The sequence below is a fragment of the Nothoprocta perdicaria genome, unplaced genomic scaffold (assembly GCF_003342845.1).
Source record: "Nothoprocta perdicaria isolate Ctin4 unplaced genomic scaffold, notPer1 scaffold_12, whole genome shotgun sequence".
Classification (NCBI taxonomy): Eukaryota; Metazoa; Chordata; class Aves; order Tinamiformes; family Tinamidae; genus Nothoprocta; species Nothoprocta perdicaria.
This window is the reverse complement of record NW_020454316.1, coordinates 8,411,842-8,435,538: the sequence shown is the minus strand read 5'-3', so window position 1 is coordinate 8,435,538 and position 23,697 is coordinate 8,411,842. Positions and strand designations below refer to the sequence as shown.

Here is a 23,697-nt window from a genome sequence, read left to right as displayed (position 1 = left end):
TAAATTACCCCAACAGCAAAATCAGGCTGGTTTAAACCTTCCCAGCCCCGTGGAGTCTAGAAGCTGAGAATCAAGTTAGGTGACAGGACAATTAAACAAAAAATCTTTTAGATTATCCAAGTAAATCCTGCTACTACTACAGCTATTGGGGTGTTGATTTACATATTTGGGGGAGGTTAAAAAAAAAAATCAAAGCAGGTTATTGTATTTGTTTTCAGTTCTGTAGGGGGTGGGACTCAGGATTTTTCCCAAAATCAGATGCCTTGGAGAAAGCAAGCTTTTTCAAAGATTTCTTTATCAGAAGAAACTAYTGCAAGCTCTGAATACTTGCAGCAAAGTGACTAAGATGAAAATAATTTACTGATGAACAAAGACTTCTACACTTTAGTTTTTGATTTAGTCAAAGATTAAATTGTGCATTAAACAATCCTAGAGATGATATGAACTCGTGCTGTAGTGTAACTAACCTGTAATCTCTTTGTACAAGTCCTACCATAGGTAAGTTACTATTGTTCAAAAATAAGTGTTGAACCATCACAAATGTATCAGTTTTCCAAGCTTTACTAACAAGTATCTTTAAAAATACACAACAGAAAAAACCTCCAGTTACACTATATAAACGTGTCCGGTAAGATAAAGGGCGTGCAAAGGAAAAATAATGATGTACTGATGATTCCTTTCAGGGGTGGCAGCAAAAAGCCATCTAGGCATGCAGGGCCACTAGTGCTTTCTACAAGTTTACACCTCAGTAATTTGGTCCCCGCTCTATCTAGGCCGATAGCTGAATGGGTCAATTCATACAACAGAAGGGAACAGAAATGGCTGATGGAAAAGTAACTGTTCAGTGACTGATTCATACACAATATCTATCCTTGCTACTCACTGCACCACAACTGTTTGGCAATATGCTTTGTAAGGATGCAAAAGAGGCAAAATAGAGCTAGTAGGATTAAGTAGTTTTGCAAGAGAGGCCAAACTCATTTTTTAAATCTAAAAAGGTGAATAACTGACTTTTTTTTTTTTTTAATATATTCACATAAAATAAGATCATTTTATGATTGTTGGGTGCAGTTGCAGGCTTAATCTTGTGTATGGCTGATCAACTTGTTAGAAACTACCAACATGCTTAGAATCACATAGGAGTTTTAAACCGCCATTCCTTGACAAATGTCTACACGCAGTTAATGAATCTTACTATGACTTTGGTGATACAACATATACAGGATAAAGCAACTGTAACAAGTGTATAGYAAGACAAATCTCTGCCCCATTTGGAGGATAAATTTTTTATCTGTGCAAAATCTCAGTTAATAAGTTACAGTAGTTGTTACTGTACTAGTGTGTGGCACTGTTCACATTTTAAATGCATCATTAATTAACACCCTGCCTACCAGGGTACGTGATTTCCTTACAAAGTCTCAAAGCCGGAGTGTGGGTTTTATCTTTGACTGCCTTGTTCCTCTGCCTGCGCGCAGGCGCTTGGTGATTTGTCACTTGGGACAGTGTCCCTTTCTGCAGCTGTCACCAGCGTGGCCGCCTGCTGCTGCTCCTTCATTCCCAGCTCCAGCCGCGCTTGGTCGTGGCCAGGAGAGAGAACAGGAGGTCTCTGCTCCATCTTCTCCAGGTCATCACAGTGGCTGATTGAGCTGGTCTCACTAAATGCATCAGAGCTTCTTAAAGATCTTTTAAAAATTTTTTGACCTGTAAAAAGAATACAGTTTAGGAATACAGTTGAAGAACAGTGCTAGATGGTAAGTGCAAAATGCAGACAAGTTACATTTGAAGAATGCAGCCAAAATTAACAACTGCAAAGAAACAGGTTGTATTTGAGTGCTAACTTGCACCTTATAATGTAAATACTTGTCCACAATTACAGTTATCTATGCAAGTCAGTAGTCTCTGCTACTTTATCCTGTGTAAACAAAGGTTAAATTTCGGATTAAAAATATATTTTTTGCATGCACAAGTTATTTTACATTTAAAAAGTCACAGCAAGATGGCTRTTCCTGGAAAAATTTCTAGTAGAAAACTTACTATCCCAGACAGACAGCCAGGAAGAAGTAAATAGTTAGTTAAAACAATATAGTTTCTCTCAGGCTTATAGTAATTACTAATATCACTAAAAATAAAATGCTGTATATTTAATAGCTTTCCACCCYTCGAATGACTTGGCCTACAAAATACTAGCTAGCAACAGAAATGCAGTTGCTCAAATACATGCATATTCATTATCTGTTTACCTGCTAATTTCTAAGTCAATAATCCTGCATTTTAATATTCATGATTCACATTATAACATTCAGTCTCATACATTATTCCTGAGTAAGATTCTACACTTCAAAGGCAACTGCTAACTCARAGAGTAACAACTTCCCATAATCCATAAAGAATCCTTGGGGAAACAGATTGGGCCGTTGTTCCACGCCAAATTTAAATTAAGTTTTTAAGGTGGATTTCAGTTCCAAATACTATGCAACATGGAGGACACAGTGCTCTGCTTGTGTCACACAACTTGGGTTTGGGCCAGAAGGTTCTGGCAATTCTGAAAGCGATGGCGGGGCGCAGCAGCTCACCAGGAAGGCGCTGCTTGGCGAGGCTGGAGGTCGGCGTGGGYGGCGGAGTGGTGCCTGTTCCTTGCGCTTTGGATACGTATGTGGATTCTGTGGATTCTAGAGAGCCTATGGGGAAAACCAGTGCAGAAGTGGTAAAGTGAATATAATACCAGCTTTTGATSAGTATTTAAAAGGTACACAGCAGTCAATGAACCAAAACCCAAAGGGGAGGAAGATGCCAAACACAAAACAAAGCGAGGGAGAAAGGTTGTTAGTGAACACAGAGAGGCTACTGCCTTATATTGGACAGACATTTTTCTGAATTCTGAAGACTCTACCACACATCATTTCAGCAGGCAAACGGGTACTTTATCAATAGGACACTAGTTAGGTGATAGCYGAATTCAGGATTTCAGGCAGAGAAATCACATTTAAGTAGCACCGCAAAACATGTGACTGACACTTCGCAAGCTCTCTCGAGCAAACACACGTATACAGAGGGAATATTTTAAGACTGGAACACTTGTCATCCTGCCGGCTTTTATATTTATGAATGTAGCACAAATCTCAAAGAGTATACACTTTGCAAACTRTATATCTAAAAGTCATATGATGATTCCTTTCTTAATAAATGATAATGTCTAACAGAGCTTTTGGAATGTGATTCCATATGCAAGAACAAAATGTTAACTAGGCCAGAGAGGTTCAAAGATTTTCTCATTGGATGCCAGAGAAGTGGTGAAGAGGCTGTTCTTGTACACCCTGAGGGTGGATTATGTCACTCATGCACAGATCAGCACAAGCAAATCTGCTGCAATTTCAGTATAAAATTGGAAACATTTAGAATGACAGCATAAGATGGCTGCAGATATACTTAGTCCTACCTGCTGTTAAATTAAATGTTCTTCCCTTTGGTGAGGCTTGAAATGGAGAAAACCAGTTCAACACCGAGCTTACTACGGGAATTTGTCGCAAAAGTCCCTGCAAAGTATACAAGGGAACACTGTCTGGTGAACAAGCCCCCTATGTTGGCACAAGTTAACTGTAAGTTACTAAAATAACAAATGTTTAGACCCCTACCTCTTCTAAAAGTCGTTCTTCGTTCGCTTTCTGCAGCTGAAGTTGTGCTTCCTGTATCCCTTTTCTAACAACTTCAGTCATGTTTTCCAGTAGCTAACAAATAACACAAATGATACATAGATGATTTGGACTTGAAACTCTCTTTTCAGTTCWGGTTTTGAAGAATTAAATACATTAGCCAATTTTCTAAAATAAGTTTTTAAAAGTATGCTCAGAGGACAGAAGACAGTTTTTAACATAGAAGGCACGTATTTTACTTTGAAATGACCCTGTAAACCGAATTCCTCTAAGGTTAAGTAAGCACATAAACATGCCTCAGATTCACTAAAGCTGAAGAATTTTTAGCTTTATCAGGTACAGTTTTATATATGAAAGAAGTACTGAAATACAATGATCTATTAATACATACTCGTGAATTTTCTTCAATTTCTCTGCCAGTTGCTGCAATAGTTTCAACTAACTCAGACACATCCAAATCCTCAGTTACCATGCCAATATAAACACAATTCTTTTCCCCTCCAAATTCTGGGCCTGTGAAAAAAAGAGAAGTTTGTGACACATAAAATTGCATTTTCACAATAGGTACCATGTGCACATAGGTACATGTGTTTGCACATGCGCTTATGTGCAGAAACCCTTCTGCCCTCCATCACGCACTTCAGGAATTAAGTGCATCAGCAGCAAAATTAYGCCAAACATAAAAGCAGAGTCCTGTAGGTCTTCAGAGAAAAAAAGAAAAATATCTACATCTAATCAATGAGTTGATATTTTATACAAAGAGCTACAGAACACAACAAAAATGTATTAAAAATCCCTGATACCTTTTCTGTATCTACGAATCARTTGGTTTCACAATTCTAGGGTACTTGAACAACTTTTGAAAGCTGAATAGAAAGAATAAGAGCTATGAGAAAGCAAGATTTCTATTTTTTTAGAGCTATATGGTGGCATTATTTACCAATTACCGTTATTTGGATGATACATCGTTTTTAAAAAGTACAAGTAACCTGTTGTAAGGTGACAGAGCTAGTAAGATGACTCTTAGCTTAAATGCAAKTTTATTAAATAGTGTAGTTACCCAAAGAGAAAGACAGATCCGACTCCAGGTCATTTAGTTTTTTCAGCAGTTCTGTGTTAATTTTTTCTAATTCCTTTTCTTGTTTGTCATCATTCTTCCCATCACTGTGATAGCTGTATCTTCAAAAGCCAGAAGACAGTAATTTCACTTTACAGAACAYACAAAACCATTTAAACAGATGTGCGCACCAAGGGTACTTCTACAAACAAACCTGTTCTATGAAACCAAAAACTGAGAGCAAAGATGGTTTCAATTAAGAAGGTTATTAGCCTTTGTAAGCAGAGATTTTGGGTAAGTGGGATTCCTGCTACAAATCTGACTGATTACAATGGATTTTTTTTTAATGTAATATATTGATTACACACCAACTGTTTTGAGAAGAGAGCAGCTGTTCCAACAGACTATATAAAATGATCAGAATAAAGACTTGACCTTGGCAAATGAATAAATTGTGTTAAGAGAAATGCATGCAACACTTGGTTATATAATGTAGGATCCTCATGCACTTTACAGTATCATTTAAGAGATCCACAGGATGCTTCCAGTACTAGAATTGTTGCCCCAATATTGCAAAAGCAGCTCTTCAGTTTTGCACATTGCTTACTCTATTTAAAAATACTGTTTTTCTTCTTTAATAACACTCTAAAGCCTCATTTGGGTGCAGAGAGAGATGCTAACCAGCAAACAATACATCAAAATCACTGCTCAAGAGATCACACATTCCTTTTGGTTCATGCTCTTTACCTTACGACACCCAATCCTGGCCAACTGAGATCTTCAATATAGACCAGGCCTACTGTTCTCTTCACTTCTTGCTCAAATTCTTCTCTCAGTTGCAGTGTACTTGTCAGTACCGGTATCTTCATTTTTAAGCAGTCTACTAACTGATCAACATCCTGTATCTCAGTTCCTAAAACTGAAGAGCTGATGCATTAGTAGGTGATAAACCCTAATGGACATATAGATTACTTATATTTTCACGTGTTTATTTATTAAGAAACCTCTTCACAAGTTAATCCTAATATCATTTACAAGTAGTAGTGAATTATCTTAAGCTACACAAGTCTTTTCTTCAGTAAGCTATCCACTGATACATCAAAATAGTTAAAAACTTCTGAAAAATAAGCTAGTAAAAAGAAGAATTTTTATATTATAAACGAACACTGACTATACCCTAATTTATTTTGTCAATAGTTAGTGTCAGAAAAATCTCTCATCCCATAGCCAWACAGAAAAAGAAATAGTTCCTATTCTGTTCACGAACTGTCAACATCCCCAAACAATATTACTCTAAAATTTAATTTTCTCCATACACCAGAATGCCCTCACACCAGCATCAGGGTATTTTGATAACTTAAACTGTTCCCCTACCCAAGAGTCAGGGTAGCTAAAAGGAGACATCACAGCTGAGCTCAAACTACACAAAGTAGGTGTGTGGGGCTAGATTCAACAGCTGGTTTAAGACACTTTTCAGAAAACAGATTTTTTCCACTACATCAGTAGTTACAAAAAAAACCCTGAARCTTTCATAAATAACTCTATGTAATTATATTTGAACACTAGCTCCATTCCAGCGTACAAACATCTATGTAAGAAAGGTTAAGTACCTTCTCTTACTGTTAAGCATGAGAGGAGGAACAATGAGGGTGACTCATCCCTGATATTCTTTTTTATTACTGTCAAAAAAGAGCGCTTCTCCCCTCACTTTTCCTAATGAATTTAAAAATAATTAAAGTCTGTCTCTGCAGATGCAGTGAGGCAATGTCAGGCAGAACAGCTGAGCTGCAACTGCTGCCAAAGCATGGCAGAATGCTGAATCTGAGAGGTTTATTTAAAACCATTTAAATTCAAGACATGCAAAATCCTCACTATGGGAGAACATAGTGAAGACTTTCTATCTACTTTTACAGTCAGTAGATTGCTATGCACTTTTATAAGAAATTGTATCTTCACAAGTGGCTGAATTAAGTGAACGTTACCTGCAGAAGTCATTAATGGGCTGAAACGCACACAGGTGCCCTCATCTTCCAGTTCCACCACATCGACCCCACTGGCAGGAACCAGCTGCGCCAGCTGCTCTCCTAGCTGGAGGGATCGGTTCAGTTACAGAAACGCAAAGAGCAGAAACCTCCTGCAGTCACTGCTTCAGGTTAGGTTGTTGTTCCCACAAATCAAATGAACCACATGCCACACAGTTTTATCTGAATTTCTCAAAATTCTAGGATTATTTATTGCAGCAAGAGTACATTAGCTTGCTGGTGACAAAACAAATTTGGACATTTAATTGAAGTTTTCACAATTTTAACTAAGCTATGAGCATCACAAGTCAGAAGTTCTTTTGACACTATATCACATGAAGTACACCACAACTACAGAGCACTGAAACCAGAACAGTTCTGCTCTCATTTGTCTGAAGATGCATGTTTCTGAAATTCATTCTGTTTTAATCTGGAAAGAAAGTCTCTTCATGCATGCACAGACACTGTCAACGAGATACCAACTTGATTTAAGAGACTTAAACTTTCCAAATACACCCACAAAATTCTTCCACTCCCAAATTTTCAGTATCAAAAGTTTAAGRTTTTGTAATAATTATTTTTTAACTTGTAAAATAACCAGGAATATGAAGCTAACTGTGCTGCACAACAAATAATTTTTTTTTAATCCAAAACAMGCACTAGTTTTTGCAAAGAATATCACATTAAAAATAACTACCAAGTTAACTTACTGACTAAAGTTTTGTAATTACTGATGACCCCCTAGAAATATTTAGCTCTCTCATTTCTTCTTTCCTAGAGAGAGAATTCTTACCCACTGATTGAAGGTGTCGCAGACGTGTCTCTCGTTGCTTATTATAGGGTGCTGAATTGCTGAGGTCGGTGCAGCATGTGGGGTTTGATCTGGATCCAAAGATATAAGAATCAGAGATGTGGATTTTTATTTAAGTAAACAAAAGGCAACCTAAAAGTTAGATAAAAGACAAATCTGTTAGATAATGTAACACATCTAAGCTGCCTATTGGACCTCAAGAAAAATAAACTGCGATTTTTCTTTAAAGACAAGATGAACATGGCAAATACGATGTGTATTAATTGATATATTTGTTTAAAAAAAAACCAAACCAAATACTTCTTAAAATTTTGAGGTTCTAATACCTCCACAGATTTTTTTTTCCACAAAATAAACATCCTGTAATAACAAACTGTAATATTTGATGACATGTTGAGCCATATTAAGCTTTAATTATTGCTTTCTGTTTTTTAAACAAACAAAAATAACTTAGGATTATATATTAATATAATGGTTAAACACTTCACATGCTTTTAATTTAGGTGTGTGGTTTTTCTCTAGTAAAGTTCTTTGAAGTCTTTTGTTAGCAAATTCATCAATGTACTTCAATGTACCTCAAGTTATTTCACTGAACCACAATAATTCTAAGATTCTAAGTCAATCACTGATTAGGCTAAAAATAAAGCATCCCTTCCACATGCCCACAGAAGGCAATCAACTCATGAAACTTAGAAGTTTTCCTAGAGGTCCRCTGCTCTTACTTTTTAAAGCTATTGCTACAGTAAACAATAAAACACAGCTCTTTCCCCTAGCCACTAACATATCAAAAGAAACAGAAAGCCTAAGCAAAACTAATGCAAAAATCTTCCCTCATCAGTGCCCTTAAACAGAGCTTGCTGCACATCACAGCCTTCCATCAGCCTCTCCTGAGATCAAAGCCGTATGCAAATCTCTCCACTCAAAGAGGCAGAAAATGATTGGCTAAGAAAATAAAAAAAATGCAGCTTATCTAAAAACAGAAGTTATCATACATATGAATTCTATCACACTAGATCACGACCTGTATTTATAACCTTTTTAAAAGGCATATTACTCAAGAAATGTGTACTGCATAACATCTACCAAATCAAATTAACAGTTTCAAAAGAAGGCAGAAATTTTTTTCTCTTTAATAAATTACATACCTCTATTTGCATATTCCTGGAAGAACCTGAATACAACCACAGGAGAACTCAGTTCATCTTCAACCTTTAAAAAAAAAAAATGGCTGTGAAAACACTTATACAAAGATTTAACAGTGAATATACTCTTTTAGATTGCTGAGTAAAGCATATCATTTTGTTTAGACAGCAATAAAAATGGTCACATTATGTCAGTATTAAAAGTTTCCCAATCCTGCAAATTACACCTTTTTTTTTAGCTAGGTAAAAGGGAGAAGTGCTACAGTAATTCAGACCTCCAAGGGAAAAAATGAACTAGAAATGAATCCATTAGATGTAATGTCTGTGACATTACTTCTGTTTAAAAACCTCAGCTGGGATTAAGTATTTTGATATGGATTCCATGGATTTCCTGGTATCATCTACACAACAGGGAAAGATGCAGTCAGAAAATATTAGAAAGATTTATGAAAATTAGTTTAATAACCATATTACTGAACAAACCAGTGTTTTAAAATAAATCAACCCCTGGATTTTCTTTTCTGTCAAATTGATTGAGTAAAAGAGCATGCAGCAGAGGAATGAGTACAAAGTAGAGGCCAAGAGATGCATAATCCCACTGAATGCTTGAAATAAGTTAATTAAGAAGCTATCAAGCATCTTAACAACAATGGCTACGTTTTAGATAATATTCCTCAAAATATTCCTCAATGTTGTTATCAYTTAATAGCCAAGACTCAGCTGTACAATCAAGGTATTAAATGCAAACTGTACCGAAGTTTTAATGAAATCCAGGTTTTTCAAGTTTTCCAGCAACCTTTGGCTCTAAAAGAKCACAGCAGAGGGTGAGGGGAAAACAGAGACAAAAAACATCATTTTAGAAATTGAAAATTACTTTCATAAACATTAGTTACCACTACCATTTTAATGTTACCAGTTACCTATGAAATGTCAGTTGATTCACCCAATTCTTATAACAGAGAATCATTTAAAATTTTTAGTAAAACACAGGATACAAAGTGCTTTTTGTCAAAATAAAATCTCCGTGCATTGGGATAATACTTCTGAAACTTTATCAGCTAAGCGAAGCACTGTGTATAGCAGAACCAATTGATTTTTTTCCAAAGCTACCATAGCAACCAGTTATAATAGCTTTCTAAATTATTTTCATTAGAAAAGACATTATTATAAAGTAGCCTAAGACTATTAATAGCCTATTATAAAAGCAGAGATCATTCTTAGATGCCTGAAGTCTTAAATGACTAATGACRCTTTGTCACACTTTGAGGTCTTTCATGCCAATAGCTTTTTCACTAGTCACTGAAGAAACTGTTTTATTTCCCAAAAAACAACCTCTTTGCCRTTCTCCTCATTTTGAAGGGCTGTATATTTAAGAGGAAAAATGCACTGGCTGTAACTAGTGGGTTTTTTTTTTTCCTCATTTTTAACTAACATATTACATTCAGCTTTTAATGAATAAGGATTCAACATTGAAAATAGTGCATCTGTCACTGTATTTAGCGAACTGTTTTGAAATCTTTTGTCAGCTGTTTATAGTCCCCACTCCTTATCAGTGCAATGYCTAGCAGAGTAAGAACATAAGAAACTGTCTCTCTGAACAGCTTTCAGCCAAAACAGAAAAAAACGAGAGAAGTGACAGGAAAAAAACATTACTAGTTGTGAGGCGTGCTTTATCCTCTCCACAATCCCATCRTGGCCCAAGTACTGCAAGGAGAGCCACAACGGCAGGGCACGTAGCTTCTCAACAGGCTGACTTGACGTCAGCCCAGCTGCTAAGGACTAGAAAAGGAAAACAAATGACAAAAAGAATCATTACCATTAGCTTTTTACTGTTATCATCCATTCACTCAGATATTTACCAATTACTGAAGGCTTCACAATTTAAACAGAGACTCTTTTGCAAATAATTATTTAGATGCTTGTGAATAACAAAACACTAGACCASGGTTGCTCCTGCAGTCTCAAGATCTTAAGAACAGCAGAAGTTAAACATACCAAGGAAGGATCCTCATGYCTGTAGAGTGTCACAGCAGGTACAGCTGGGAGTCCCAGCCAGGAGCCCAGGGTAAGGGTCATGCTGTCGCATTTTGTAGCCGCCTTAAATTCATTACAAAACAGAATAGAAACCATTTAGATCTTGATTAGATTGTGACCTTAAAATATAGAGCATTCTATAAGGTTTCTAGATATAGTAAAACATACCAGTACAGAAGAAGAGACGTAACCCAAAGCCAAAGTTGCCAAATTCACACTAAAAAATAAATAAATAAATAAAAATTAATCTGTTCAACCTCTAGGGACTCCATCCCTCCAAGTCCTACACATATCTCAGCACCAAAAATATACAGCATGCAAATAAAACACCATGCAATGAAACACCACAAAGCAGGACAGATAAAATTACTACCCGAGTAGTATTACTAACCTATGCTGAAATACCACTTCAGTTAGTTAATCCTGTGTACGTAAAACAATCTTGTATGGAGAAAAATTTACTACCTCTCTTCAATAATGTTAGCTACAAAATTGTGAGTTACCCGTGAGACTGATTTTTTAATTACTATAGTTAAAATCTCAAGTTACATACCCTTCTACATGGAGCCACATGTTGTACTGTTCACARAGTTCCTTCAGGCGCCCAAGTTTATCTGTGTGTCCTGCTCCCGGAGTCCCTTTGTGGAAAAGGTAAAAAGGGAGTCATGACAGGTAGGAATACAAACTAAGACTTACAGGAGAAGAGCATCTTGCATCCTGCTGAAAAAGTGTTGCACAGGATAGTAAGAGGGATTTTTTTAAAAAAGTATCTTGCAATATCACTGCATTTTGCTCATTGGTGAGATATAAGCAATCAGAACTCTAGATAAAATCCAAGAATGTTTTGTCAATATATACTAAAAATACCTAGAAAATTAAATATCTTGGGCATCCAAATATCCAAAAATTCAGTAGCCTCAGTTAAGAATTGAGGTTTTAAAAACATTAAAAGTATGGCTTTTTGTACTTAAATAAAGAAAAGCGAAACAAAAACAGCCTCCTCCTTCTTAAAAAAAAAAAAAAAAAACCACATTTTAGTCGGTATGAATATGTCAAATGACAAACAGAACTGTAACACTGCAATTCAATCTTGAGTAGGTTAAATTAGTATTCCCTGAATAACTAATTACTGTGTGGTCACCAAAACATTCCTTGACAYGAAACCATTAAATTGTTTATGAAAATACATATTTATTTTGCACTTATGTATTCATTAGAGTGACTTTTTGCTATTGTTTATTCACAGTACTTGCCTGCATTGGCCACAAGCAACAAAGGCATTTTTCCAGATTCTGCATCATCTTTTATCAATCTGTCCAATAAAGCAACATCCTGTTATCAATAAGAAGAGAATATATATTTATAAATGCATGTCTCAAAATTGATTATTTCTGTAAAAGTGGTGTGTTGAGTAGCAGAGAATAGAATTCATTTTTTTAGGCCAATGCCCTGATTAAATCCTTAATATCTTTCTGTTTATGACTTGTACTTTCTTTTTCTCAAAGGTAAAATAAGCCAAAGGTCAGATAAAATACTTGTGAAAAAACAACAAATATATCATGTATTTTGTAGATGTATCTCTTCCCCTACACATTCTAAACAAGCTTTCTGCAAGACCAAGATTTTAGCTCCTGGCATCAACAATTCTTTCCTAACAATGTTTTCTTGGCATTCACTTGACGTTTCACAAAGTTTGAGAGGTCTGTAGGAAGCCAAGTCAACTTACCATTTGATGCTGAGATCCAAACATAGTGTTACAAGGCACCCGGCACATGCATGAAAGCGGTAGCCCTAGCTGCAAAAAAAAAAAAAAAAAAAAAAGATAGAATTTGAACAATGAAGTTATGCTTTAGGATGCTCAATTCAAACATTCACAGGAATACACGTTAAAAACAAGACTCAGAAAACAGAAAATATGGCATTTAGAAACCTGGCTTAATTAACCTCAGACTTCTACCCCCCCAATTGTATGGCTGTTGTTTGCATTGCTATTGTTTCTATGTTGAAGATTAAGAAGTAAATTTTCAAAATCATCATGGTAATTCTAATAGATGACATTCGAGGAAGACATATGGCTATAAATGAAAACTGTCACCAGACCCAAACAATTAACTGCTGCTAGGATAAAATACCACTCTTTTCCAGGAAAGCCTTTTTTTTTTTTAAACGTAAATTTCCAACAGGCAAAATGAAGCCACACAGGTTCTACTTGCAGCTAAAATCCCAGCTAATTCACTTTACCTGATTGCAGAGAGCTTGGCCCAAGCCCATTCTAGCTGCAGAACTAATGTATATGACAGGCTGCTTAGTGTATAGCACATTAAATCCTTCTACTGTATAATCTTCATAGCGTGTGTGAATAACAAGTCGACAAATTTTTAAGAGACCTTCACGATCATCTTCATGATAATAAGCTGACCCATTTTCATACCTGCAAGAAAACATGAGTAAATATCGAAAAACAAAAACAATATCCAGTTTCGTTTTTAAAATATCACTAACCATTTAAGGAGCTCACAATGGGGGAAGACAGAAAAATAACAAAGAAATCTTTTATTTATCCAGAATAATTACTGATACTGCTTCTATTTGAGTCAGTTTAAAAATTTAATAAATTTCATTCAGAATGCTACAAAGYGCTTGTCTAGAAGTTTCGAGCACCTGAGTTGCATAACTAAATCATGTCTTTTTCTCAGCAATACATTTACTGATTTTATTTTCTGCCTTCAAAATGATTTATTAAGCACACTTCTTTAGGATGGTTTATCCTTTTTTTTAATTATTTTTTTTTCAAAGTCCTCTAAACATCAAACTCAAATCAGCAGAAACAGGCGCAAGGTAACCAAAGAAGAATGAAGGTACAACTGAAAAGAGAAGGCACTTCCCCCTCCAACACACAGCCACCTATCCAGAAGATTTCCAATCTTTTTCTCCTGTGGGACAATTTAAGATACCCACATTGAATGATGAAATAAGCATTGATAAAACAGGCATTTGCAAGATATTTCATTCTACTAAAAATTTCAATAGTGTTATCTACTGTACCTGAAAAACAGAACAAGATCCTAGAAGAGCCAATGAAAAGCTAACTGATAATGTCTTTTAAAAATATGAAGTATCACAAAACCCAGCAACAGAGTATAGAATAGAGTATACAGAGTATACAGAGTATATCTCAAGAAACACATTTTCAACTCTCTGCCTGCAACTGCACTTTGACCCTTGATTCCACAATATATTTCTTATAAAATTACTTTCACAATAAGCATATTACTAACAAATTCCTGCCTTTCAATAAGAGACTTTTACTTTTTTTGTATTTCAGACCTTTCAAAGAATACTTGTACATTTACGGACAATAGCTTCTTTTCTGGATATCCTGATTTCAGGTATAAGTCTTTTTGAACAGCTATCATTACTCAACCATATATAAGTCATTCATAATGACCCACCTGAAGAGCCTACAAAGCCAGAGAGTGGTATCTGAAAGGATCCTTGTGGTCAGTTTTCTCAGCCGTTCCCTGTCCAGAACTGATATATAAGCAGCCAAACTATGTCCCAGTAGAGCCATGTGACCCTGTTCTCCAACATTTTGCAGTCTGCAAGCCAGAACACTGTATCACAGTAACTGCCAACTAAACACAAGTCATGAATATTACAGGAATTTCAGGCTAGCCTGTTTTTACTGTAGATTGGGAGAACTTGCTGATAAGAAACTTGAAATATTTATCAGAATGAAGTACATTTCACCACAGTGACCGCACTGCCATTGGGTATTAACATACTCAAATGGCACTTGCACTTGATTTGGTCAAGCTACTTAGGATAACCCTTCAGCTTCTTTTTAGCTATTCAAGAGAAACCATAATGGGAGCTGAAGGCTTCATTTCACCAGCCTGTATAAATGARAGCTAAGCACCTGATCTCCACTGGACTTCAATTTGCATTAACACATACCTTCTTTTCCTCCTGCAGACAAAGCTCAGGAGACTATTACTCCATTACTATAAAGCTTTTATTTCCTTTTTTTCCCCTTTTTGAATCTCTAAACTATAAGTTTAAGCACTTTAAAATGCTTAAAATTATCTACTGCTTAAACTTATACATTTTAAAATAATCACAATTTATAACAAAAAAGTACTTTCTAGATAAAACAATTCAAAGTGGCTTTACCTGTAGGACTGTGAAGACTCCTCCTCCTCCTCTCCATGCATGAGGTTCTGAACTAACTGAAGTATGCTCACCATATCCTGGCCACTGGCAGCCCAAGGCAAGGAAACCAAACCAAATCAAGGCAAGAGGTCAGTACAAGCATCTACTGACAAGGTTACTTAGAACACTGCACGGCAAGAAAGCTAAAATTTATAGGAGTCCAAGAACTAATACACATTAAGTTGAAATTGATTTTTAATTCTTAGAATAAGCCAATTTAGCGTCCCAACTCCCTCTCACACTTTTTTTTTCCATTTGTGCACACAAGAATGTCATATAGACTGCAAAGTTTTCCYAAGTGCTAGCTTGGACTTATGCAGAAATCATTTGTAGAACAGAGCCTGTGACAAATTTAAATCTTAGCTTTTAAATATGGCAATCTGTAGTATTATGCAAAAAAAGTGCCATGTAATTTTTCAGATTGCTGTACTAAATTGGATTTATTTATTTATTMAGTTTTCACTTTACCCAGAAAGAAGCATCAGTTATGAATTTCTTATCTGGATGCTTTATGAATCTTTATTATGTAGCACAACTTAATCTGTATCTGCTCAATCACACCACTGCTTCCTTAGTTTCTAGCAGTTCAAAATTACAATCACCAATGACAAGTAATCTTTTTTTCCCCTCTGCATAAATATGGAAATAGTCATAAAAGGCCATTCACGTCTGGCAAATGTTCATGTTTGCATTAATACAGAAGTTGCTTGGAAAGCAAACATTTTACATGCAACTTACAGGCTCTTAAAAAAGAGCATTATCTAAAATTATCATTGCCTACCTGCCCTGAAGTGGTCCTGGAATATCCTTCCGTGTGTATCTTTTTTCATTTTCTTCTTCTTTTCTAAATAAAAGAAACAAAAGCAAACTAGTATACTAGTGATATATACTAGTTTGTATCATCTAACATCAAATATTGCTACACGTGCTTGACTTTGCTTCATAGRAAAACATACCTAAATGTTTCATAACTTATAACTTCACTTAAAACACTTTGATGAATAAATCAAATAAGATCAACAAAAAATTTAGCTCAGACTGAAATACAAAGTTCCTAAGATTTTTAACTCTTTTTAACTCTTTAAGAGAAAATATYCAACTTAGTGAATTACACACCACAGTTATTGCGTTTCAGCACAGAGTTATTGCATTTGTGGTTTTTATTCTTTGTACATACCTTTGATTGTCTTCTAGCATCTTCATTGCTTCATTCAGGTTCTTTCCCATCTCTGCTAGAGTTGGGTCCACCATCTTTCAGAACAGAGGGAAGGAGAAAAAAAAAAAAACAGAGAGAGACTTTTCAGAAAGACTGATAAATCATCTACCTTACTGGGCTGCCCACATTCTTGATAAAACATAATGCATGATGTAGATGCTTTTTAATTATTCAGTGTACACTCTTTTTAAACAGTATCATGTTGTATGTCCTGAACTCACACTACACAAAAATGAAAACAGAGTAGGGAAAACACGATGATACCCAAAATACAAGTCTTTCAGTGGAAAAAGCTCATTTAAAAGTAATCCTGTCACTTCACTGGAGAACTCATTTCTCTACAGCTACACACTACCATCTTCTCAGGTGCAGATCATTGCTTTGAGGCCAGACTGGTCCCTCACACATTCAGTTCTTTTGCAATAAACAGATTCTCATTTAAGGAAAAAGAAAAAAAAAAAAAAACGTCTAGCCTCTATGCCATATAGTAACTGGAAAAAGATACAGAGACACAGGGAAACAAAGCCAGATCATCAGATAAGCACAACATCATTCTTGCATATTACCTTCTAGAAATGGAGCTGTTTGTGATGCAAAACATTAAGAACATGGTGCATTTTGATGTAAATTCAAAGAAAATTCATTGCAAAAATGGAAAGTTTGTGTCTTAAGGCATTCATACATATTCAAGTATTAATTTCTATCAGAGGTTAAAAAGGCAGCATTTCTTAACTAGGGAAAGCAAATGTTGTAAGGGTGCTCTAGTATATGTAGAACAACAGTTTTATAATAGAGAATACAAGCAGGAATACAACGGTGTCATTCAGATTTTACCTGTCGAACTTTGACAGCAATTGTCAAAGCAGATGGGAAACCACCTCAACTCATCTAAATGGTCTTATAAACTTTATTTCAAATACCTTTAAACCAATCTGTACTCTAAATTTGCCAAATGTCCTTTAACAAGACTAAAAGGGAAACAAGTAACCTGCAGCTGGCTTAAGAATGACTAACAACTTGTTTTCCAACAGTTACAGCCCTCTAGCTACACAGAACAGGTTAAAAATGCAGGATTCACCACTGAAACTGGGTGAATAATACACAATTGTTGGAGCCTTTTGGGATGCGAAAGAACTTTAAAGAACATTGAACGTAGCTCCTATGAACCATCTGACAAACTCAAGGACTAGTAAGTAGTTTGTTCAAGGCAAAAAATAGTTTTCTGGGAAAAAAAAACCACACACACACACAAAACAAAAACAAAAGAAGTTATTATAAGAACTTTCAACCAAACAGCCTGGTCCCCAAACTCAGCATCTAGTATTTAACCCTTTAGGTTGTTGCTAAGGTTGGAGGTTTGTATGATTTTAAAAACAAAATCCTAAATTAGCTCAAGAGAATTTAAACCTACGCCAGCGATAGTGCAGGGATGCACGGCTGATGACAGCAGCCCAAAGTCTGGATGTGCTTCCCGGCACTGGCACCACAGGCGCGCCAGCTACGCACACAGGTATGTTTGCTCATGCACAAGTAGGCATAAAAGTAAAATTAACTGTAGAAGGGAGTGGGATTCATTTACATGAGGATTTTACACTACTTCATCGGGAGGGCTGATTAAGAAAAAAAAAAAAAAAATCAGTTGAGCGTCACCATATGTTCAAAGACTATTTTTTACTAAAATATTTAGAGATTTATCTCATTTTATAGCAAGTAGTGGGTGGCTAGAAGAATCAGGAGCCAGGCACGGTCATACTGATAGCGACCAAACTGGTAGCTCTACATTTTGCTGCTTTGTAAGTGTCCAGTAAAAAGCATTTGAGGAAAGAACAAAGGAAGTGCAAGTATTCATTCAGACAGTAACAACAAACTATGATCATTGCTAATATTTCCATGTATTTGCAGTGGTTTCTSTTGGGTTGCAGCATACCAAAGAGAAGTTTAAATCATACTTAAAGTCTCCCAAAAGCAAAATGGGTTTTTGAAGGGAGTAATGGCATACACATTATTTATTGATTAAGGCAGCCTCTATGGTGAGATGGTAATAAAATAACACAAAACAAAACAAATGACTAAAAGCCAGTTATTTGCTTAAATCCTTTTCAGCATTAAATGCTACAGATTCAAACATCTGCTGCAAGTGATGCTGTAAGATGTAGAGATATTACCAAAAAATCTGGGCTGCTGTATTTGTTATTAACAGAAAATCACATCAGATATTTTAACTAGTATGTGATTCCCTTCCAATTTACCCCATCTCACTTTCTGCACCTACCATACACGAATCCTTTTTGCCAATAAGCAGATAGATTAAGGGCGTAGCATACAGTTTAAAAGTTATTTTTTCTGCCACAAAATGTTATTCTAAGCTTCATAGAGTGCTATGAAATTCAGCAAGTCTTTCAATTTGGATATGGGTTTAATGGGAAAATAAATCCCTTTTTTTTTCCCAAAATGCTAATTTCACACACAGCAACTTACTTTCTCCCTTGTATCACAGGAAGCCAAAAAATCCCTATTACTGCTGCAAACTGAATTTGATATATACTTTTCYTCCCCTGCTCACATTAGCAAGGCTGTGGAGGTGGAAAGCAAATGAGCTCTCTGCTTATTTTAAACAGCTAAAAAAACAGGCAGTTTCAAGGAGCCAGTTCATTAGGAAAAGTTTCTGAATACACATTCAATAACATATCATAATAAATGCAGTGCGTTCCTATGGTTTTATTTGTAAACAAACTACGAACTCAAGTGTGCATAAGCTGCACAGTAAAAAACAGTTCCAAAAAAGCAGTTCAAGAACCCAACTGAGAAGACTGCCATACAAGTTTTGAACCCTACCTCCTAAATCACAGGTCAACAGGTTTCTCTGGGCAGTGACAACAGCATTAGGCCCAAGTGGCATGATGCCTGTACTGGATTTTTCATAAGGATGCAGAGTAAGGTATAACCCTTGTCCTGGGAAAATAAATTTGCCCAAGTAGTGCAATAACTGTGAGGGTGTAAATGCTCATCCAAAGCATTAGTCTTTGCTCTTCCAAAGCTTTTAGCATTTGCTGATTTAGACCTCACAGAGCATCTTGATGTTCTTTCTTAGGCATCTCTCAAGTGTTCTGCTTTTCTTTCAATCTTATTTGACAGTTTCCTTTATTCCCCATGTGAATAGTTTCCACATCCTTTTGGAAAGAAAAATAAAAGCTTCACAGAATCAGAGCGAACACAATTTTAAAGCAGGATGCACTAGCACCCTGCCCGAGTTCCCTTCCCTTCGAGCGCAGGCTCCATCCCCGGCCCTGCCTGACTCCTGTTTTAGTGGCCTTCTGCAGAACCCACATCCTTCACACACACCATCTCTGTGATCCTTTCCACCAAGCACTAAGCAATTCTTTCCACCAACCCACTTATAGAAAAGCTGTGGCCTCTCCTACGTATTCTGTCCAGCACAGCAGAATTGACACAGCTCTAAGTTCTCCTTTACCATTTGCATTCAATTTAATTAAATATTACTAAGCTCATTTTTGCTTTTCCTATGCAAGTTTCTGACATTATTCACAGGATCATGTAGACCTACAGTTCTTGAGAAATTGAAGAATAAAGAAGCTCTTGTTTGCTTTCTTTTAGGTTCTGTTCTCATGTGTCCAGAAATAAACTACTGAGACAGAAGATTAGCTGTTCATCAAGTCACTTAAAAGTTCATGCTTCTGAACATTAATATGAAAGCCAGATATATGTTTTTTAATATTTATCCTTTGCTAAGAAAGAGACTTAAAACTGCAAACTGTGAAATAACTATAAGAACTATGACATTATTTGYGAAATTATCTCAGAAACTGAAAATTGCTTACATCAGCCTTAGTTTCTGCACTCATTCCTTCTCCTGGAATCAAAGGAATCRACTCTGATCACAGTTAGGTTTTTGGTCCTTTGACTAGTTGAGTTGCAAGACACACAGTGTCATTTCAAGAGACAAGGAGGCATCAACCACTGCTTCTTCTATTCAGCATCCTGCTACCTTATTCCCCTTCAGTCTTTCAAAAAACGTGAGGTTCACTAGCTTGCATTATTTTTTTTAGGCAAATTGCCTTCAAAAATGTACTAATCCAGCTCAATCACATTCACTTGCAGCAAGTCTTAATGACGCTTACTTCTGAATTTTATTATTTTTAAAGCACTTTATACTTTGAACTGTAAACTGTTTCTCATCTAAAGGCTGACCATTGAGTTACTTGGTAACAGGAAGGATGTGTGGCCATCTCTAGTTGTGATGAGATGAAAGGTTAATTATAAACTTAGAAAGGARAATATTATTTCATATCCCAATGCTTTTTAATCTCAATTCCGCATTCTTAGTAGCCTGCACCTCAGAGAGTTTTTAACAGTCCATTATCAGTCTGCAAAAGTAAACTACTGTGTCTGCAGATTCGTCAGTGTAGTTCATTGAATATTTCTTGAAAAGTATGTCTTTTTTTTTTTCACTATTATATTTGCTAAGAAGAAAGTTTTGCCACCAAAACCAAAAACCTCTCTCAACAGTAAATAGTCTCAAACAATGATCAGTTTACTCTGAATAAGATGAAGAATACTATCTTTGTTCAGGAGGCTAAGAAAGCTATAGATTACAAGAACAAAAAGCAGCAGCTTCATGTTTATTAGTCTAAAATACATCCTATTACCATAAGGTATTTTGCTTTCCTTATCACTTCCCTGTCATGCAGCAGAACTGGCAGACACTTCTGCTGTGACAAGCTTTCCATAAAGTAACCAGGATGTTAGGATAATTAACGCAGTTACAAGAAACAAAAGATAGAGGCTGAGTAAGAAATAGAAACTTTTTCATGTTAAGGTAAAACAGTGTTGTGGAGACACAGAAAGAATTTACCATGTTTTTCCAGTATCAAAGTTATTAGTCTGAAATGTAGAATGTTTAAATCCCTCAGAAGGTTTGTCACATGTCAAAATACAAATAGGGGACAAACAACAACAACAACAAAAATAAAATCACAGATTCACTGGCCAAACTCGTTCCGAAATTAACACAGGCTTCCAGAAGTATTTCAAGTTTAAGTTTACACAAAAAGGATTTCTGCATCTCATTTAAAGCTCATTACAGTTTTAATCTTATGCTGCACATATTCATAGACCAAACCAAAAATATTCGTCTAGTAAAACAAAATCAACAAAACTAAACAATGAGTGGTGATGTGCACACCTGTGTACCAGATTCTACAAATTTCACTCGCAATCTTATCACATAGCATTTTCAACTCCCAAGAAGCTTTTCATTTAGTAAATACACACACATATATATACACACACACTTTTTAAAATCTGCACATAGCAAATGACTGAGGTAGTTTGATATTACCATATATTACAGCTAAACAAATGATTCTATCAAAGTGCCTTCTTTAATAAGAAAAAAGCATTACAATTTGTCAAATTTCTGTACAAATTAAATGTACTTTTCAGACGTCCCATGATAAATCATATGCATAAATAAACAAAAAGGGGGGACTCTTGAACATATTTTTCATGGGGATTTTCATGCTATATCAACTCATTCTGTTGCCTAGTCATTAATCACATCAGAAAAGACACTTTCCAAGTTCACTGCTCATTTCACCAGAGCCGATCCCATAAGACCTTGTAGTCCTTATGGCAAAGAATTCAAAAACTAATCCCACTGTATACAGCAAGGGAAGCAAAGCAGATGCATTAACTTCTCTTAAGCACACAGAATAAAGCCACAGCAAACGCACTCTACCCGGAAGGTGTACAAACCCACATAAGCCATACAAAGCAGCCATTCTGGCCTCACTCACAGAACAGGCCCTGCGAAGCACAGCAGGTGCTGTAAAAGCCAGCAGATGTGTGACAGCTCCTGGATTACTCTACCGGAGCCTCACTGACTCACAGGGACAAGTCCTGCCCGTGACTTAGGGCATTACAGAATCAATATTTGCTTTGCACAGTGCATCACACCGGAGAAAGCACACAGATGAAGAAAAGCTCACTATAAAAGCAAGGGAAGCARGGGAAATAATGTCAAGCGGTATTTCCTCTACCGTCTTGCTACAGCTTCCTTTTTTTTTAAATTTTTTTAGAAAAAAAATAAAACGCACAAACAAACAACCCTTCTCCCTGCAGCGTTTTCCTCGCAGCTCCCTCACGGCCTCCTCAGCTTCCCGCGGCTCCCAGTGGCGGGGATCGAGCCCGGGCCCCCTCCCCGGCCGCGCCGTTGCCCCGCGCACCTTCTCCAGCGAGGCGTCCATCGCCGGCGGCGCCCCCGCCGCGCGCCGCTCCCCGCCGGCCACTTCCGCCTCGCCCGCGGCCGGCTCCACGCTGGCAGCGCTGACGAGCGCCGGGGAGGAGGCGCCCAACGCGGCGCAGCGCAACGCGCCTCACCTAGGGAACGGCGCCCGCGCCGCCGCCGCCGCCGGAGCGGGGGACGGACCAAGGCGGGCGGAGCGCGGGGGGGCGGCGGGACGCCGTGGGCCACGGAGGGGGCTGCTCCGCGTGGCGCCCTCAGCGGGCAGCCGCCCGCGCCCCCCGCGCCATCTCATGGAACAGGCCTGGAGGGAGGCTGGGAGGGAGGTGACAGGTAGTGGCGCATGCGCAGCGGGCCGTAGCGCTGCGCCTCGGCGTGGCGCGGGAGGAGGCAGCGGCAGAGCGGCCGGTCCTGCCCGGCTCTGTCGTTCAGCACCGGGGAGGCGCCGTGGCARGGCCCGGCAGGCGGCCTCGCCACCCTGGTGGCGCTCACACGCGTGCGCCGCGCTGCTCGCCGAGGTGGTTCCTGCGGCAAGGGCCGCCGATGGCATCGCTGCTACCTGCTCAAAAGCACTTAGGGCAGCAGGGCCTCGTTATGGCGCGATCTGTATAAAACACAACAAAGGTCCTGCTCGAAGAGCTGCTAGTTTAAAGTGTGAAGGCAAGAATGCCGTTATTCCTGTTCATGAATGGGGAACAAGGCTAAGACCTCATGGGTTCATTTTCAAGGATGTCGAACACCTACAAAACCTGTCTGCAGCAGCACGGCGGGCTCGGCGCCACTGTGCTAATTCCAAACCCAAACACCTTATTTTACAAATGCTGCAAAAATAGCTTTCAGTTTTCAGTGAGGTATGTGGGACAAGCTGGTGAGGCATACGGAGACTTTCAGAAGCYGGTAATGCAATTGGGCTGTGGGAATTTTAAGCCCACAAGAAGCAATCACAGGTAGGGATGTWAGTGCTGCTCCTGGGCATAAAAAGGAGTAGGAATCTGATCTGTAGGATGCGATGGGGATACTTTTTTTCATGCATTTCCACATTCTCATGCATTTCTACTCTCCTTAGCACTAGAGTTACATTAATTTGTGTTCATGTATTATTAAAACTATTAATAAAAGTATAAATAACAACAAGYATTAACTTATAGCAGTGAATAGCAGGTGGCAGCAAGTCCTTACAGGGCGGCGCGGCGGCCGGGCGGCTCTGGGTGCTCCCTGAGCGCCGCGGTGCCTGGGCGGGGAGCGGGGCGGGCCAGGCGGGCGGGCCGGGCCGCGCGGGCCATGTCGGCGGC

General features: G+C 37.7%; 1 protein-coding gene across 2 annotated transcripts; it reads right to left on the bottom strand.

Moving 5' to 3' along the window:
* Positions 1-15: 15 nt before the first annotated feature.
* On the bottom strand, positions 16-22,434 carry PDXDC1 (pyridoxal dependent decarboxylase domain containing 1). Of its 2 annotated transcripts, none has more exons than XM_026054025.1 (23): positions 22,389-22,434; positions 16,105-16,178; positions 15,709-15,771; positions 14,889-14,972; positions 14,168-14,329; positions 12,957-13,146; positions 12,442-12,510; positions 11,969-12,047; positions 11,269-11,353; positions 10,884-10,932; positions 10,677-10,778; positions 10,335-10,460; positions 9,435-9,485; positions 8,685-8,748; positions 7,522-7,610; positions 6,690-6,795; positions 5,455-5,626; positions 4,711-4,829; positions 4,042-4,163; positions 3,633-3,725; positions 3,437-3,533; positions 2,574-2,678; positions 16-1,701 (listed from the first exon to the last, which is right to left on the bottom strand). In XM_026054025.1, exons 1-23 carry the CDS (start codon positions 22,407-22,409, stop codon positions 1,439-1,441), a joined length of 2,385 nt encoding a protein of 794 aa, XP_025909810.1. In that variant the 5' UTR covers positions 22,410-22,434; the 3' UTR covers positions 16-1,438. The 2 variants fall into 2 exon arrangements, with proteins under 2 accessions (XP_025909810.1, XP_025909812.1); XM_026054027.1 differs by having other exon boundaries at positions 14,168-14,314.
* Between the last annotated feature and the right edge of the window lie 1,263 nt (positions 22,435-23,697).